The sequence below is a fragment of the Glycine max genome, chromosome 7 (assembly GCF_000004515.6).
Source record: "Glycine max cultivar Williams 82 chromosome 7, Glycine_max_v4.0, whole genome shotgun sequence".
Lineage (NCBI taxonomy): Eukaryota > Viridiplantae > Streptophyta > Magnoliopsida > Fabales > Fabaceae > Glycine > Glycine max.
The window spans coordinates 18339042-18355202 of record NC_038243.2 but is presented as its reverse complement, the minus strand read 5'-3'; the positions used below and the strand labels follow the sequence as shown (position 1 = coordinate 18355202).

Here is a 16161-nt window from a genome sequence, read left to right as displayed (position 1 = left end):
TATTATATATAAATATATAACTAACATTATTTGAGTAAAAAAATTAATCCATACTTCAAAATTCAAAATAATAATTGATAATAATAATAATAAAGGCATCAAAATGACATAGTCCATTTTTTTTTTTTTGTAAAATTGGTCATGTTGGACCAGTTTAACTAAGGTCCGGTGACCTAACCGGCCAAGTTAATTGCATGACCATCCAATTGTGTGACCAATTCAATAGTGGAATTGGCCCAGTTAGACCACCGGGTCTAAGTTGGACCGATTTGTCTGACTGGACCAAATTGGATTTCACAATTATGCTAAAAATACACTAAATAAACTAATATATACTCTAACTAATTAGAAGTAATGGACAAGCCCTGATTAGACCCACCTAATCTCTCTAATTAAGCTAATTACAAAATACAAAGGCCCAAACTTCACAATACAAAATCCAAGTGCAGAGACTTTAACTTCCAAGCCTAAAATGAGCTTGAAAGCGGCAAGGTTCTCACAAAATTGTAGCTCTTTTCATTAACTTTTTAGGGATTACTCATATGCTCTATTTGGAGTTCTGTAACATCCTATAGGTCCTACACAAGACAGATATATCAAGTAAGTACAAGTCTGAAAGTAAACAATGATCATCAATTAAGTTCAATTATTTATCTAAAAGAAATACTGAATTAAGATGAAAAACTAAGAGTCAAAGAAAGGTTCAAATAAACTAAAAAAAATACAAAAATAATAAATTAAAAATGCTCTATCATTATTCAGGCTACAAGTTCAATGGGGCTACAAGAAGCAGAATCTTTTTTCTTCTTCTCTTACTTCTTACCAACCAACCTTATAGTTCTTATTGCAAATTAAATTTGACTCTAAGGTTGTCATGAATAAAATAAATGGCATTGTTAAAGATGTTTCTGAGCTAGGTAACATTTTAAATAAGTGTAAGCCCTTATTGTTAATCAATCAAACCTTTTATATTAGTTATATAAGGAGACAAACTAATGGTGTGACTCATGTCCCGGTAACACCTTTTCCTAGTCTCCAACTTTTTCAGCGTATTCCTCTTTATATTGCTTCTTTGGTTATTATTGAAATTTACATAAGCTTGTTTCTCAAAAAAGAAAAAAAAAAGTATAGCCTGGCCATTTCAGCCAATTGTTAGTTCGTAAAAGAGAAGTGGCCTATCCAACACTTTTCACCACTCAAAATTTTAACACACAAAATAATAAGAGGAACTAGTTAAGCAAAATGGATCCATATGGAAATATCTTTATACAAAAAATTTCACCACTTAAAACATTTCACACAATTGTGCCTTTATCATCTTAGTTGTATCTTTACAAAAAAAATATTAAATTTGTATGACTCTTATTATTTTCTTTTTGTGTGAATATTTTAACTCAAATGGATCCATATGATTCATATTTCGACAGTAAGCTTGAATGGAAATTTAAAAATGAGTTAATGACATTCAACCCCAACATAAATTATTGAGAAATTAAATGAGAAACGTATGCAAAAACAAGGTAACAATTCTAGACAACATGCTGGTGAAAGAAGTCGCTTACAAATGATTTGGCAAGAGGCCTATTTGTGCCCTGAATTCACATATAATTCCCTAGAAGAACAAATTGAATGTAAAAGGTATCATTTTTATTCCGTAATAATCCGTCCTCTATAGTTTCAAATAATAAGGCAAACTAATATTGGTGGCAAAGTGATAGTATCGTAAACTAGCAATAATATCCTCCTAATCCTGTTTTCAGTTCACCAAGCAAACTGAAAAACCCTTGCATCCCAACTTTTGAGATCACGAGTTAAGAACCAAAATATATTACAACAAAAGAAATTTACAAACACCCAGCCTTGTCACCAGCAACATCTTTGGCTAAAGAAAATCAGGACTCCATTAACTTCAGCAATGTAGCAAGAATACCAAAATTACTGGTTCTTGAATGACTGGAAGCAACAAAAGAAGAAGGAAAAGTTAAATGATGATAATCACATTGTCAACAGCTGATTTAAATATTAGTTTTGTCAGCATACAACCTCCATATTTTTTGAGATGTCCTTGATCTGCTCAGCTAGCTCCTGCCTCTTCTGAACAGCTGCCGGAATATATAACACAAGTGTGAAACTGATCTATTCACATGGTCAATAAAACATCAAAAGACAATCATTTTGCTCCTATTACCTTTGTTAGAAATATCTCCAATTCTTTTTGATGTCCTCACTGCAAACCTCTGAAATGCAGGGCTGTGAAATCACAATGAAACATTAACATAATAATGTCAGTAAACAAAAAAACAAGAACTAAAAGGGTAAAAGAATTTTGTGTAAATTAAAATGGATAATTCAAAAGCTGGAACGCCTTGGACATTGAATAGACCAGCATTCTAAAAATGTGTACTTGATTTGGAATTCACAAGGCAATAATTGAAGCATATCATGGATTGGAGACTAGGGACCTGCTTGATTATTATTCTCTTAAAAAAACCTTTAAAAACCAAAAAATGAAAAAACATCTTTTTGGCTGCACATATTTTTTATCTGATTATTTTGAAAACTTGTCCTCCATAATTACTTTTAGACTAAAAAAATAGGGAGCACATTTTAGTTGTTTTTGTTTCTCTACTCCCACCTAAACCCACCCAACCAGTACATTTTCCTCTGCATGCATCACTGGTTCCCCACAGCTGCCAACAAAACAAAGGTTTCCAACCTTCATGAAGCCTAAGCCTTAGCCTTCAGACAAACTCCGAACAACACCAATGTACTAAAGAGGGGGATCAATGCCTTTCAATAGGACAGGGTGTTCTGCATTAACATAAAGTTGTGCAGTGGAAAGAAAAAAGCATTCCGTGTCATACAGTAGGAGATTTACAGTTTGAGTTGGATTACAATCTTTGCCTCAAATAACATAGACTCCCATGAGGAGATTGTCCAGGAGAATATGTCTGAAGAGAAATAGATAGGTAGAATGGGAAAACATTTCAGAAGACGATGCGTGTCCTTGATCATTCAAAACTTGTTTTCAGAAAAAGTATCAAACAAATTTAGGAATATTTATACTCTATAAAATATTTCCTTGAAATAATTCTTAAAAACAAGAAAACAAAAAAGAATCAAACAGTCCCTAGAAACTAGAAAGATGCAATCTTGAATGGATTGATGGCATGCATATATAACTGTACTCAAATGCCTTCACAGGAAACAACACTCAGCATAAACATTTAACAAAGAAGCAAGTCATCTTGAACAAGAACACAACTATAAAATTAATAAAGCCCATCAGATGCAAAAAAAAAGGGAGGGAAAATCACGGGAAAAATTGGGTTGGAAAGCATGGAAAATGAGGGCAAAGATGGGTTGTACCCCTGGGCATAAATCATACTATTGGCTGCAGCAGTGGGCACGACATAAAAAAATACGCAATGCTTACAACCTGTAGCATTAACAGGCTGCAACGTTAAGATGCTATAATAGCACACGATTGACAAACCTGATGTCAAGCTTTTCTGTAATTAATGAATACTTCCAAAACATAGAAATTGAAGTTAATTCTACTAATCAATGCAATATTATAGCTGGGTCATCCTATGGGGAGTTTTCAAGCACAGGCACAAATATGGTTGATTCAAGGTTTCCAAATTTTCCATGTCTCTCTTACTCCTCTTGTTTGAGTCCGTCAATCCAAAATCAGAGTGTCGGCAATAAAAAAAATCTTAACAAATATGTTTGCTCCAATCAACACAACCATTTTTTTTTCCACCAAGGATATTCTCCACCCCATCAGAAACTAATTGCTCTCAAGCCGTAGAGATCACTAAGTTTTGCCTTAAAAAACACAACGCAACCATATGATTCATGTACAATCCACATTAAAATCTAGCTAAAATTTCTAAATATCAGCACAGGAAAAACTAATACAACAAAACGCATATTACCAATTATCATAGGAATATATGTGCCCATGCAGCAAACCTTTCAAACACCTTAAACTTACAGTGCAACCATGTTGTCCAGGAGACACTTAAAAAAAACTGAAAAATCCCCAGAACAGAAATTTCCGACAGCCAGAGAAGGAAGCATACAACCTCAACAATCAAACGCATAGATCAAAAACAAAATTATAAAAATTAAAAAATATAAAATTAAAAAGTTGTTGCATCACGTACGTACCTGTTGGCAAGACCATTGACAACCACTTCATTCACCACGTAAGAGAGAACCCTCTGCACGAAATTCGCACCACCGGCCATGATTATTTCTCAGCTTCAAACTGCAAGCGATTCCAACGTTACCCAGAAAATAAAAAAACGCAAAATCGCCCGAAAATTAAAACTTTTCAGGTAGCTATCAACAATCCCTAAGTTTTCTTTTCTAGAAAGCGAAGAAACTGGAGAAGAAAAACAGAAATCCGAAGCTGAGAATTGAAAAGGGTAATTAATCGCAAACCTTGATTGAGAGGAGACGAGGGGAGATTGATTGAAGATGTTTCTGGAATCAGAATAAGGCGGCGAAAGGGCATAAACTGAGCGTTGAGTTTCGTTTATATTGGTGCTTACACTTCTTGACATTATATTGAAACGCTAAAATATTTGGATGATTTTTAGGATAAATTTTTATGAGTGCATGAATTATTTTAATTTTTTAATTTAGTCTTTATTTTTAATATTTAATTTTTTAATTAATTTTTACTGTAGTTACAATAAATAACTACACGGAATTGAGTAATGACTCAAAAATTAATATTGTCACCTTCTATTTAGGTTTGTATTGGTATTTTTATTTTTATTTTTATTTCTTCACAAGCCTATTCCGTTACATTCAATAACAACTTTGCTTTGGACTCACTCAATTGACCTAGACAATTAATTTTTCATAATCAACAGTTAAACAAAAGGATCCAATTAAAAACTAAATAGAAGTTTAAGAATGTAATTGGAAATAAAAATAGTCCAAATACCTATTTAAAAACAACAAATAGAGACCTAAGAACTAGCTTAACCTTGTTCTTATTCTCTATACAAATTTAATATATATTTTTAGGAATTTAATTTGTTTTTAGTTTTTAACTAATTGGATAAAATAATAATTTCTAATACTAGGAATATATTTTTTTGACACACTCTTTTAAACACAATTTTTATTTATTTATTGTAATTTTTAATACATTCTAACCAATTAAAGATAACATGTTTTTATCACTCCTCTTAAAATATATATTACTATATTAGAATGAATGTGCTAAATATTTTACCAGTAATCTGCTTTAATTTAGACGAAGTTAAATTTACAAGATAAATAATTTTATATATTTTACAATAGTTAATTATTAACTTTAAATATTTTTTTTGTAATTTATTAAAATGATTAATAAAAGATACAGGTGGTACGTGCGTCTAGCGAATATTAGTAACTCGGTCAAACCACCCACAACCATTTATAATTGACTGGGGGAGTAACTTCTCGTTTATTATGATCCACAACTCTCCGAGCATAAAGAGTAAAAGCGATTTAGAGTAAAGTGGTTGAAAAAAATGTTTAAACACATAGTTATGTAATCAAAATCATCCTAAGTCTGTCTTTGATTTAGGAGAAGAAAAAAAAATAGAAGAGAAATTTTGTGAATATATATGAGATTCACACTTTTTATATTTTATTTTAATTTTAAAAAAATTCTTTTATTTTCATCATATCTATTTTTATACTCTAAACTAAGCATAACATAAGTGTTTGTAAGTGGAGTAGAGAATTTTCCTATCAAACTAAAATTAAATTTACAAATCTTTATTCTTCTCTAGTTTAATTGAATTTCTTATTTCATTTTGGGTTAAAACAATTTTTTAAAGTTATTAATATTTGTACATTTAATTACTATAAAATAATCATTTTATGGATATATCAATGTTGTCATGGGATTTATTCAGTTTCCATCTTTCTTAACCATGCCCTAAATCCAAACTCATTTCCAAAGATCACATTGAAAAACTCTTTTGATTTTTACACAAAAAATATAGTTTTGCATTTTTTCTTATTTTAAATAAATTTAGTGACGGGGACAACTTGTGACAATAGGTCATAAGCTATGGAATTTCAGGATCTTCCTTTCACTTGCATTCACAGTGACAACAGAGGTTGGCTGTGTAGATGTCAGATGACTATGTATGTATAAATGTAACATGGTGACAATGTGACCCTTTTTGGTTTCACAACGTATTCTATTGTCAACTCTATTCATGATGCACGTATGTTTATATCACACAAATGGCATTTCAACTTGAATGTACACAAAACCAAATAGTTGACATGTTCATGTCACAAGAGTTAAGAAAAAAAAGGGGCATGGATCTTTGTGCAAGATATATATTTGTTTGTTACAACATAGCCAAAAGTATTTGATTCCACGTATCAGGAACTCCAGGCAAACACCAGTGTATGCAATCTGCATTTTGTGGATTAGCCCTTTCCTCTTCAGTCAACAATTTCCCTCCGGTTTCAGTGTAAACTGAACAATGTCCATCAATTCTGTACTCTGATATCTGTGTTATGTTGATGAATGTCACTGGAACTTTCATTTTCTTCGTCACTTTTGCCACCACACTCATTATTCTCTTGTCAGAACCAGTGCCCCAGTGCTTCTTTTTCCTCACTGGCTTTGTCTCATTGAAGCACTTCACACCTTCCATGTTGCCCCAGTCTTGGCTTCTGAGAAGCAACACATTTGACTTGTTACAATCTTGAGACATTTTACTTAGAGACATAAATGAAGCAAAGAACAACACTTGACTTATCATGAAAAATTGATTTTGAAGTCATCTAATTTATGTTTGGATTTTTGTTCTAATAGTAAGTTAATAGTAAACTTTAGTATAAATTTTTTTATCCAATGCATAAGTTACCTAAATTGCTTCAACTTAAAATCTATTTTTTAGATTTAGAATCAATTCATTTATGTGGAACTAAGCATATGAATATTTTCACCTAAAATCAAGTTAGATGGTAATTTCAACGTGATTTTAGATGATTCAACGTGAATCCAAACACACATTTAACTTATAGCTTAAGTTGTTGCTATAAAAAGTTTAACTTCATTAAGGTTTCCTTAAGATAGAGAGACCTTGTATGTGTTGGTGACATAGTGGTGAAAAAGACCCGTGTTTTGTTTGGATTGATGGTTGAGTCAATCCAGTTGGCCCACGTTTTCAAAGCTAACTTGTAAGCAACTGGGGTGTCAAACTCTTCATACCCTTCTTGTCCATTAGCAAATGAACCCCATCTGAAATTTGTAAACTAGAGGTTAGGCATGTTATCTTGCTTTTGGCTAAAGATAAAATGCTGCAAGAGACTGTTGAATGCTTGTCATGAACAACAGAAGAAGAATGACACACATATTATGCTGCTGATTTAGTAGTGAGTATCCAAGAAAGCTTACATTGTTTTGATCCTAATACCACTCATCCACCATACGTAGGTGTTGAAAACAAGGATGTCCACGCCCGTCCAATCTTTGGCTCTTTCAGCTATGGCATCCACTTTTATTATCCTTTTCTTTATATCTATGATGTCAATGTCACTGTTGGACTCCACAAGATATGGTGCCCAATAGAATTCTATAGTTGCATTGTAAGCCTACGAAAGCACAGATACAAAAATAATGAGCTTGAGTTTTCCAAAAAAGAAGCATGATGTGTAAGAGTTAGTGCGGTTATTTGAAAGAATTCCTTCTAGTAATAGCTTTTATTGTGTTAGTATCAATTACATAATTAAGAGCCGGTAGAGCCTATGATTAAGTTAAGGAAAAAACTTATGCAATTTCATGTGCTTTTGTTATTGTTTTCTAATCAGATCACCGAGGTAAAATTCTAATTTTAATTGAAAAACAACACCGAAAACTGCATCTAAGTATTGTTTTTAAGAGCTGATTGAGTTGAGTCAACATCTTTGACCATAATATATTCAACGCATGTATCAATACCTTGGCTGTGAAGACTGAATGAACTCTTCCTAGTTGCATAGATTTATGCTTATGAGGTATGACCCATTCTACCAAGCAGACAAAAGATTCCCATTGGTTTCTTTGCAGTGAATCCCCCACAAATAGCAGCCTTTTCCCTTGAAGCTTTCTGAGGGCTAGCTCTGGGTTGAAACTGCAAAAAATAGTTATTTTAGAATGTAGGTTTTATAAACTAAACATACATATCTATGACCAAAAAGTATACATACTTAAAACAAATTCTTCAATTACAATTGACATGTTGGAGTGTGGAACTTACCGTGGCAAGGTGCAATCTTCTGGCTGCCACTCCCAATGGCGATAGTCAGAATCATTCCTCCCATTCTTGACACAAGAAAATTGTCTATCTATGTATGGACAGCTTATGTCAGAGTAGAGAGGCTTTATTGAATGGTTAAACACCCATTTCCCATTTGCAACATTGCACTCCTCAGGGTCAAAATCAAACCTGTCATCAATCCATGTTGATGCATTCACAACCACAACCTCCTCATCTGCTTTTTTGTCACCTACTAGGACAATCATAATATGAGATATCATTGCATTAGAATCAAATTGATAAACAAAAAACATAAAAAGGAATATAATATGAGATAAGGTGAGATAGATGTTGTGGTTTATGTAAAGCAGACTTACTAGACTTTGTTTTGGTGGTTTTTCTAGGACATGGTTTGAACTTGAAAATGGACTTGGAAGAGAGGAAACTGAGCCTCTCTACATACAAGATAGCCACAAAAACAAGAACACATGTTGTGATGACAATGATGGGAAGAGGAAGCTTTCCTCTGGGATACTTCATTATTCCTGAAGGGATCATGGGGGATGAGTAATGGAGCTTAACGGTGAGAAGAAAGAGTTAATGAAGTGGTGCTCAACACAACAGAATGATGATGACATTGTACAAAGGGTTTAGAGGGGGAGGTTTTATGCATTTTTTGAGTAGGAGTGAAGTTAAAGCATAGTATACTTTGGCATGACTAAAAAATGCTAAAAAGATACTGGAGGTTAAGGAATGGGTTGAAAGGCTAACATCTTTGGCACCTCATACAATTTGGCCAGGTAGAGGAAGCTATGCATTTAGCCATACATCATGTTTTCTAGTTTCTGCATCATCAAGTAGACCCTGTAGAATATTCATTTGGTGGGAAATATACTATTCTTGTCAAGTTTTTGTCTCTCACTCTTATGACTCCTTGAATATTCAATAATCAGTAGTTCTGTTTACACCATCAAGTAGATGCTGGTCCCAAATGATTATTTTACTAAATTGTGTCTTACTCCATTTTTTGGGCACTACTTTTTGATGTACGGAATAAGCATTGTGTATGCCTCACACATAGATCTATTGTATAGGAGTTGATGAATCCCTTACTAGTATTTGCAATGTAAATCAGAATTCATGCAAATGAAAGATTGAGTTAGATTTATAATATAATTTGTTTTGAAAATTTGAATTTGTATAAGCATTGAAAAAGGGAACCCTTTAAATTATATGGATATTTTATAAAAAGTCATTATCTGAAATTTTTATATTACGATGACATTAAATCAAGTCGTTATGGTATTTGAGTAAAATTATACACCTAATATAATCATGAATCTCTATCATTCTCCATTTAAAAGGAGGAATCATGTTCACCAATTGAATGTTGTTCTCTACACAAACAGCTACCAAACAAGAATGTTAAGACTTAAGATCACAAACCACGTTTGGATGTGATTCCTCTTTACCCAAACATGCCTTTCTCTGTAGCACATAATAAGTCCAGCAATCTTGTTCTTCCACTATACACACAATATATCGATTTATGCAAGGTTGTTCCAATATTGAGTGAGACATGATAGCTTCCAATATGTTCTTATTTCAATACTCAACTTATCCTTTTGTTTTTTTGATAGCAACTATTAGTTGCATGGGCAACATTTTTTCTTTATTGGCTCCCGGTATGTCCATTTGTCCTTTTGTGGTTTTAGAGGAATCTTGAAAAATTGTTCCTTCTCACCTTTTTGCTATTCTATTCCTTCCAAATCCTTGCTAGCTAGATTTGGACGTCAATATTTAAATGCTAGAAAATTTGGGTAGAAAAGACCTTGTGTTTTCTTTTTAGTAGAAATTGATATTTATGTTACTCTTTGTAGTGCTGTATGATTTCTTCAGAACTTTTACCTTTATGCAAAAAGGGGAAGAGATGGTTCAAATGTACTCAATTGAGTTTTAGGGACAGAGAGAGAGAGAGAGGAAAAAATAAGTAGTTGCAAGAGTGACATAATTGATCCAATTTAATTAAGATGAAGTAAGCAGAGAGAAAAGGGTATGGAAATAAAGCAAACAAACAAAGTTGTAATTGATTAAGTAAAGTTCTTAAAAAGAAATAGAGGGTTAGGGGTTGAATTGCGTAGGAGACTTAAAGTAGGTGAGATACACTATTTGAATGTACTTGAAAGTTACCTTGAAAGGGAAACTTATATAGCTGAATTTGACCGTATTGGAATAGGAATTTGTTTCTATACATGATTTAGTGATTTGCCAAATAACTCTTCTTAGATAATCTTTTTCACTTTGAAATTGAGGGGATGGCTGATTTATTTTACTATATCAGAAAATAATAATTAATTGCCTGATTCAGAATATTTCAGCTTATAAATTTCAATACATGATGAAGTTATAACATTTTTTCTGTTATAAATAATACACTACATAAGAAAAATGAGTCCCCATACTTTCCTTGTGCAGATCTTAGTAATTTCAAAACGTGCCAAATTAATCCATTCAATATGGGTGAAGTCACTGACAAGAAAAATGAATCCCTTTAATAAGTAGTAGTAACATGCATGCTAGCCAATTTTTATTGGTCTAATCGAGTATACACACCACTTGTCACATACAAAATTATTCATTTTCAAGAGCAGGTAATTATGAAGAATTGAAGATCATGGTTTAACAAAGTGGGGTGTGAAGAGTGTGAAGTGTGAGCTGTTTCTGTGGGAAAGTTGGAGGGCAGAACGTGAGAATACCTTCCAGAGAAGTAGCAAAGCAGCAATGAATGAACCAACCCTAATATTGGAGGCTCTAACAGCTTTGAAATTAATTTCATAGTGATGAAAGCCACCCATGATCTTGGCTTTGAAAAGGTTTCCAATTAAGAAATTGACATTACAACTTAATACACAGTGGTTGCACTAACCTAATCAGACCGTACAACTGAAAATTGACATTCTTAAATTAATAACAATCAAAGTGTTGATTCAAATTATTATCATGTACAATATCCATGATCAACTCAACAAATCCTGAATGGGTGACCCTAAAGCATTGAAGTCGAAAATAAACCTAGCCAATCACTAATAATCATTAAGCTATAGAAACCTCCACTATAATTCAGCATCAACATCGAACTCATTACTAAAATAGGGAATAATGAATAAAGAAATCCATCACTTGCAATTTGAGGGAATTTTGATTAAGCTGTTGCTTGAAAAATGGATTTGACCTAAAGCCATTACGCTAATTTTCCAATTGTAGGTAACACAAATTTCCCTCTAACTTTCTTTGCTTACAATCTTAATCTTATATAGAAGGTAGAAAAATAGATTTTTTTTTGGGTCAATGAAGAAGGTAGAAATAGTGACTAGTGAGGTTTCTTTTAGTCAGAAGTCAGAACAAGGACTAAATGTTTACTTTTGTCGGATTGAGTAGAAGTTGCCTGCTTTTGTTCTTTACAAGCTGGAACAATGTGAGAAAAATTACTTAACGTAGCCTATTGTTTACTTGATTCACCACCAAATTTTCTAACATGTCCTTTCTATCCTTCTTCTTCCTCTATCCCACCACCTTCTCCTTGAACATTCACCGAGCCACCATCACCCTTGCACCCACCACCCACTCTTGAGCCTTGAACAACATTAAAATGGTCTTTGCTTCCTGCATCCCACATTTTGCTTCCTGCACCCTATAGGAAATCCAAATGAACAAAAATACCCTTTGTTTCTTTGTTTTTTTCTTGGATCTAGTTATAATTCCGGATAATCCAAAAAAAAAAAAAAAACAAAAAAAACTGAGTGCCCATTCCGTAATTATGCATACATAATACGTAATTATGGAATGAATAATGAAAACATTTTTTTCCACTGTAAAAACAAACAAAGTAGCATATACCATTCCTGCATTCCACAAAACTCAAAAGCATAAACACTGAATCCTAAGAAAGCAGTAACATGTGTGTTTGATTGTCCGAAATTAAAACAGGAGACAGCAGACAGAAGAAAAGCATAGAGGTTTGATGTTGAAGGATTTTGCAGTTATAGAATTAGTATTGGTGATAATACACGAGGTCTTCCTCAGAGACCATTCCTTTTTATTTTTTTTTGACAGAACATCAGAGACTATTCTAATCACCACTTGGTCCTCTTTTATTCCGCGGCATTGCTTTTTTCAGTTTAAAATTATAATTATAAGACGTGTATCATCACACAGCAGGCTTATTCTACTAATTTCACCATAATCATTTTAAAGGTTTGACAATATATTAAGGGGAAATAAATTAAAACGTGCATCGTAGAGGCTTATTCTATTAGTTTTACAAAAAATTATTTTACATGTTTTGCATTTTATTAAGGGCATAGTAATTAGTTTTACAGCAAGAAATCTAATTCACTTGATTAAATGAAATATATGAATGTTATAAACTGTTTGACACAATTTAATTCCTACTAATAAAAAATATATTAACCTATTAGGTGATTTCTTAATAATTTTCAAATTACGTTAATTTGATATATAATTTTACAAAATCATATAATTTTATTAAAAAAAAGTCTTATTTTAAAGATTCACTCAACATCTTTATTTCCTCCTTAATTTTTTTCTATCACAATATATTATTGATCCTATGTTTGTATCTATATTTTTTTTTTCTCTCGTTAGATATTTAATAGCATGAGGTGTCCAACGTGCATTGCCAGGGTTTATTCGAATTGAAAAACATGAATAATAGTAGTATAATACAGTTCCAACACTCGTCCAAACCTGTCTAGTCAATTAAACTTCTCACTTCACAAGGGTTGATATCAAGACTGGACGCATCTGGAGAGGATCCGTGTTGTGCTGCACTTTAAAATTTAACTGTAGAGAATATTAGATGCCTTAGAATATGATATCATCACATGCAGTTTTCACTTTTAAGGGTCATGCATTAGTTCTTAAAATATTTTTTAAAAATAAGTCTTGACATTTTTATTTGTTTTATCTAAATTCTTAAACATAATTAATTACTAACATTTTGATATCTAGCATATGCTAATATTATTACTTAAAGTGACACTTTTTAAAAAGAAGTTACTAATGTGATTGACAGATGTGTATTTCAGGAACTTATTTGAAATTTCTTAAATTTAGGAGACTATTAATGTATTATGATAACATTATATACTTACACTTTCGTTGACTAAAATGATGATTTACTTGTAAATAAAGTGGAACAAACACCAAAGAATCATAAACATTGAGTTTGATTGTCATAAAACAAAACAAAACATAAAGCATAAAACACACAATATGCATTTAATGTTGAAAGTCTTTGGTCTTGTACAATTACCATTGGCAGCTCTTCTTCCTGTTGCTTATACCTTACACAAAGATGAGTTCCTCCTGACTTTGTGTTTGGCGCATCAACTTCAACCTACCAGGTTCTTCTCTCTCTTTCTTTATTTTCATGCAAGTAAGTATCATCATTCACTAGTAAATATTGTAGGAAATTCCTCCATAATTAAGGTTGGTTCACATTTAAATAAATATGTAAATTCAAATACATGAGAAATTGAAGAGCATATTCCAAAGCATGCGTAGGAAGTTGTGGAATACTTTCCAAGGGCTTGGAATTGGTTTCTTTGACCTTGAGACTTACCACTCCTCTTAAGAAATTGAAGATTAGAGTTACAAGAGGCTTTGTGAATGTAACTTATTTATTGACATCCACCACTCACTCTTGAAGGAAGTCACACCCTTATCCTATAAATAGGGAGGCTTGTGAAGAGTTGGAGCAATCCATCTCATCCCATCTATAGAGAAGTAAAGCAAGAGTGATAGTGAGAAAAATAGTTCTAGTTTCCACCACACTTGATGAGAGTTGAGAGAAATTGTAAACCATCTTTGTTGGGTGACGTTGAGAGATATTCTCTTGTATTGAGAGAGTTATTATAATCCTACTTTTAGTAGAGAGATATTTACTAGCTTGATCCTGTGATTTTTACCTTTCACATTGAAAGGGTTTTTCACGTTAAACATTCTTGGTGTCATTCTTCTACTCTCTATTCTTGCTTTTTCGTTTCTATTAAGTGTCTATTTTGAGTCTACAGAGAGGGAAATAGTGCTAGTATTTCCCAACAATGGTATCGGAGCTCGCCTAGTTCGGAGGGAGCTGTTATCTTGTGTGATTCAAGATGAAGGAATTTGTTACTCATGATGGAGATATGTTCAAGCTAATCGCAAAAAATTATTCCTATTGAAAGTCGATGATGGAAGACCATTTGTTCTGCAAGGATTTGTACAAGCTAATCACCCACGAGAATAAGCTAGGGGGGGGGGGAGAAGGACAATGAATGAGAGCTTCTTAATAAGAAGGTTGTAGCTATGATTCGTAAGTATATTGATCGAAGTATGGTTTTAGTGTCGTACTATCTTCAGAAGAGTTAAAGGCTAATAAGAACACTCATGGCTTTGTTGCAGCATATCCAGACAGAAATGTTACCATAGACACTACTGACACTTCTGAATTTCTCTCCCTAGACTCTTCCAGTGGCCTATGGCATGCCTCAAATTTTGGGGAGGATGTGATTGTGGGTGTTATTGACATTGGTGTGTGGCCAGAGAGTGAAGGCTTCAAAGATCATGGAATGACCAAGAAAATTCCAAACAAATGGAAAGGGAGTTGTGAGGAAGTACAGGACTTCAACACTTCCATGTGCAACTTCAAACTGATTGGAGCTAGATATTTCAACAAGGGTGTCATTGCAGCAAATTCAAAGGTTAAAATCAACATGAACTCAACTAGAGACACCTCAGGTCATGGAACTCACACATCTTCAATAGTTGCAGGCAACTATGTTAATGGAGCCTCTTACTTTGGCTATGCTAAAGGTGTGGCTAGAGCCAGGCTTTCCATGTATAAGGTCATTTTTTACGAGGGTCGTGTAGCCTTAGATGTTTTGGCTGGAATGGACCAACTCCATTACTGATGGAGTTGATTTGATTTCCATTGCTGATAATCTTTCTCAAGCTACTTAGGATAAATTTATAACAAACAAATCAAATCCTTAAATTATTCAATATATAAATCTAAGCAAAATTATATGGTGAGACTGGTAACTTTGCATTGGGAGAGATCTGAATCATGTTTGAGAATATGTTTTTACAAGGCCTTTCTGATGTTGTTGTTGTCATGTTCCTTAAGAATCTTGTGTGCAATAGCAAAAATAGTAGTAGTATTATTAGTAACAGAACCAAAAGTTACAGCTACTTCTAATTCCAAGGCACCACCAGTGAAGTGGGCAGAAGCTGAAGGCGTGTCAAGCTCCAGAAGGAAGGGATCTCTCATGGTTGAGAAAGGATCACCAAAGTTTATGTCTTGAATTAGCACAAAAGAAGAAGATGAGAAAGTGATGGGAGGATCAGAAGAAGAAGAAGAAGAGAAGTGTTGGTGGTGGTGCCAATGATCATTATGAGAGAGGGTGGTGTGAGAAGAAAAATGATGGTGATGATGATGTGTTAGACAAATGACCTCAGTTATCTTAAGAAGGGGTGAATTAATTTCCCACTAACAAATTTTTAACCCCCTTCTAAATGATAGACTCAAAATGCAGAAGAAGAAGCAACAATCAATTTAATAATGTTCTTTAAACATGTAAGACAAAATTGATTGCGATAAAATAAATGAGATAATGGAAGAGAAAAATGCAAACTCAATTTATACTGGTTCGGCTACTTCCTGTGCCTACGTTCAGTCCTCAAGCAACCCACTTGAGATTTTCCACTCTCTTTGTAAAAATCCTTTTACAAAGTCTGAACCACACAGGGACAACCCTTCCCTTGAGTTCAGGAATCCTTACAACTTAAGAGACCCTCGGTCCCTTAATCAATCTCTTTGAATAAG

General features: G+C 33.2%; 2 protein-coding genes across 3 annotated transcripts; both read right to left on the bottom strand.

Annotated features, from left to right (window-relative positions):
• Window positions 1-1625: 1625 nt before the first annotated feature.
• On the bottom strand, window positions 1626-4611 carry LOC100786388 (uncharacterized). The gene is made up of 5 exons (XM_026129248.2): window positions 4453-4611; window positions 4177-4276; window positions 2189-2250; window positions 2044-2102; window positions 1626-1953 (listed from the first exon to the last, which is right to left on the bottom strand). Exons 2-5 carry the CDS (start codon window positions 4254-4256, stop codon window positions 1936-1938), a joined length of 219 nt encoding a protein of 72 aa, XP_025985033.1. The 5' UTR covers window positions 4257-4276; window positions 4453-4611; the 3' UTR covers window positions 1626-1935.
• A 1608-nt stretch (window positions 4612-6219) lies between these two features.
• Window positions 6220-9120, bottom strand: LOC100785873 (protein trichome birefringence-like 3). Of its 2 annotated transcripts, none has more exons than XM_003529115.5 (6): window positions 8651-9120; window positions 8274-8523; window positions 7976-8147; window positions 7433-7629; window positions 7118-7276; window positions 6220-6705 (listed from the first exon to the last, which is right to left on the bottom strand). In XM_003529115.5, the coding sequence occupies exons 1-6, from the start codon at window positions 8829-8831 to the stop codon at window positions 6375-6377; spliced, it is 1290 nt and encodes a 429-aa protein (XP_003529163.1). In that variant the 5' UTR covers window positions 8832-9120; the 3' UTR covers window positions 6220-6374. The 2 variants fall into 2 exon arrangements, with proteins under 2 accessions (XP_003529163.1, XP_006583661.1); XM_006583598.4 differs by having other exon boundaries at window positions 8274-8526; window positions 8651-9058.
• Window positions 9121-16161: the final 7041 nt, after the last annotated feature.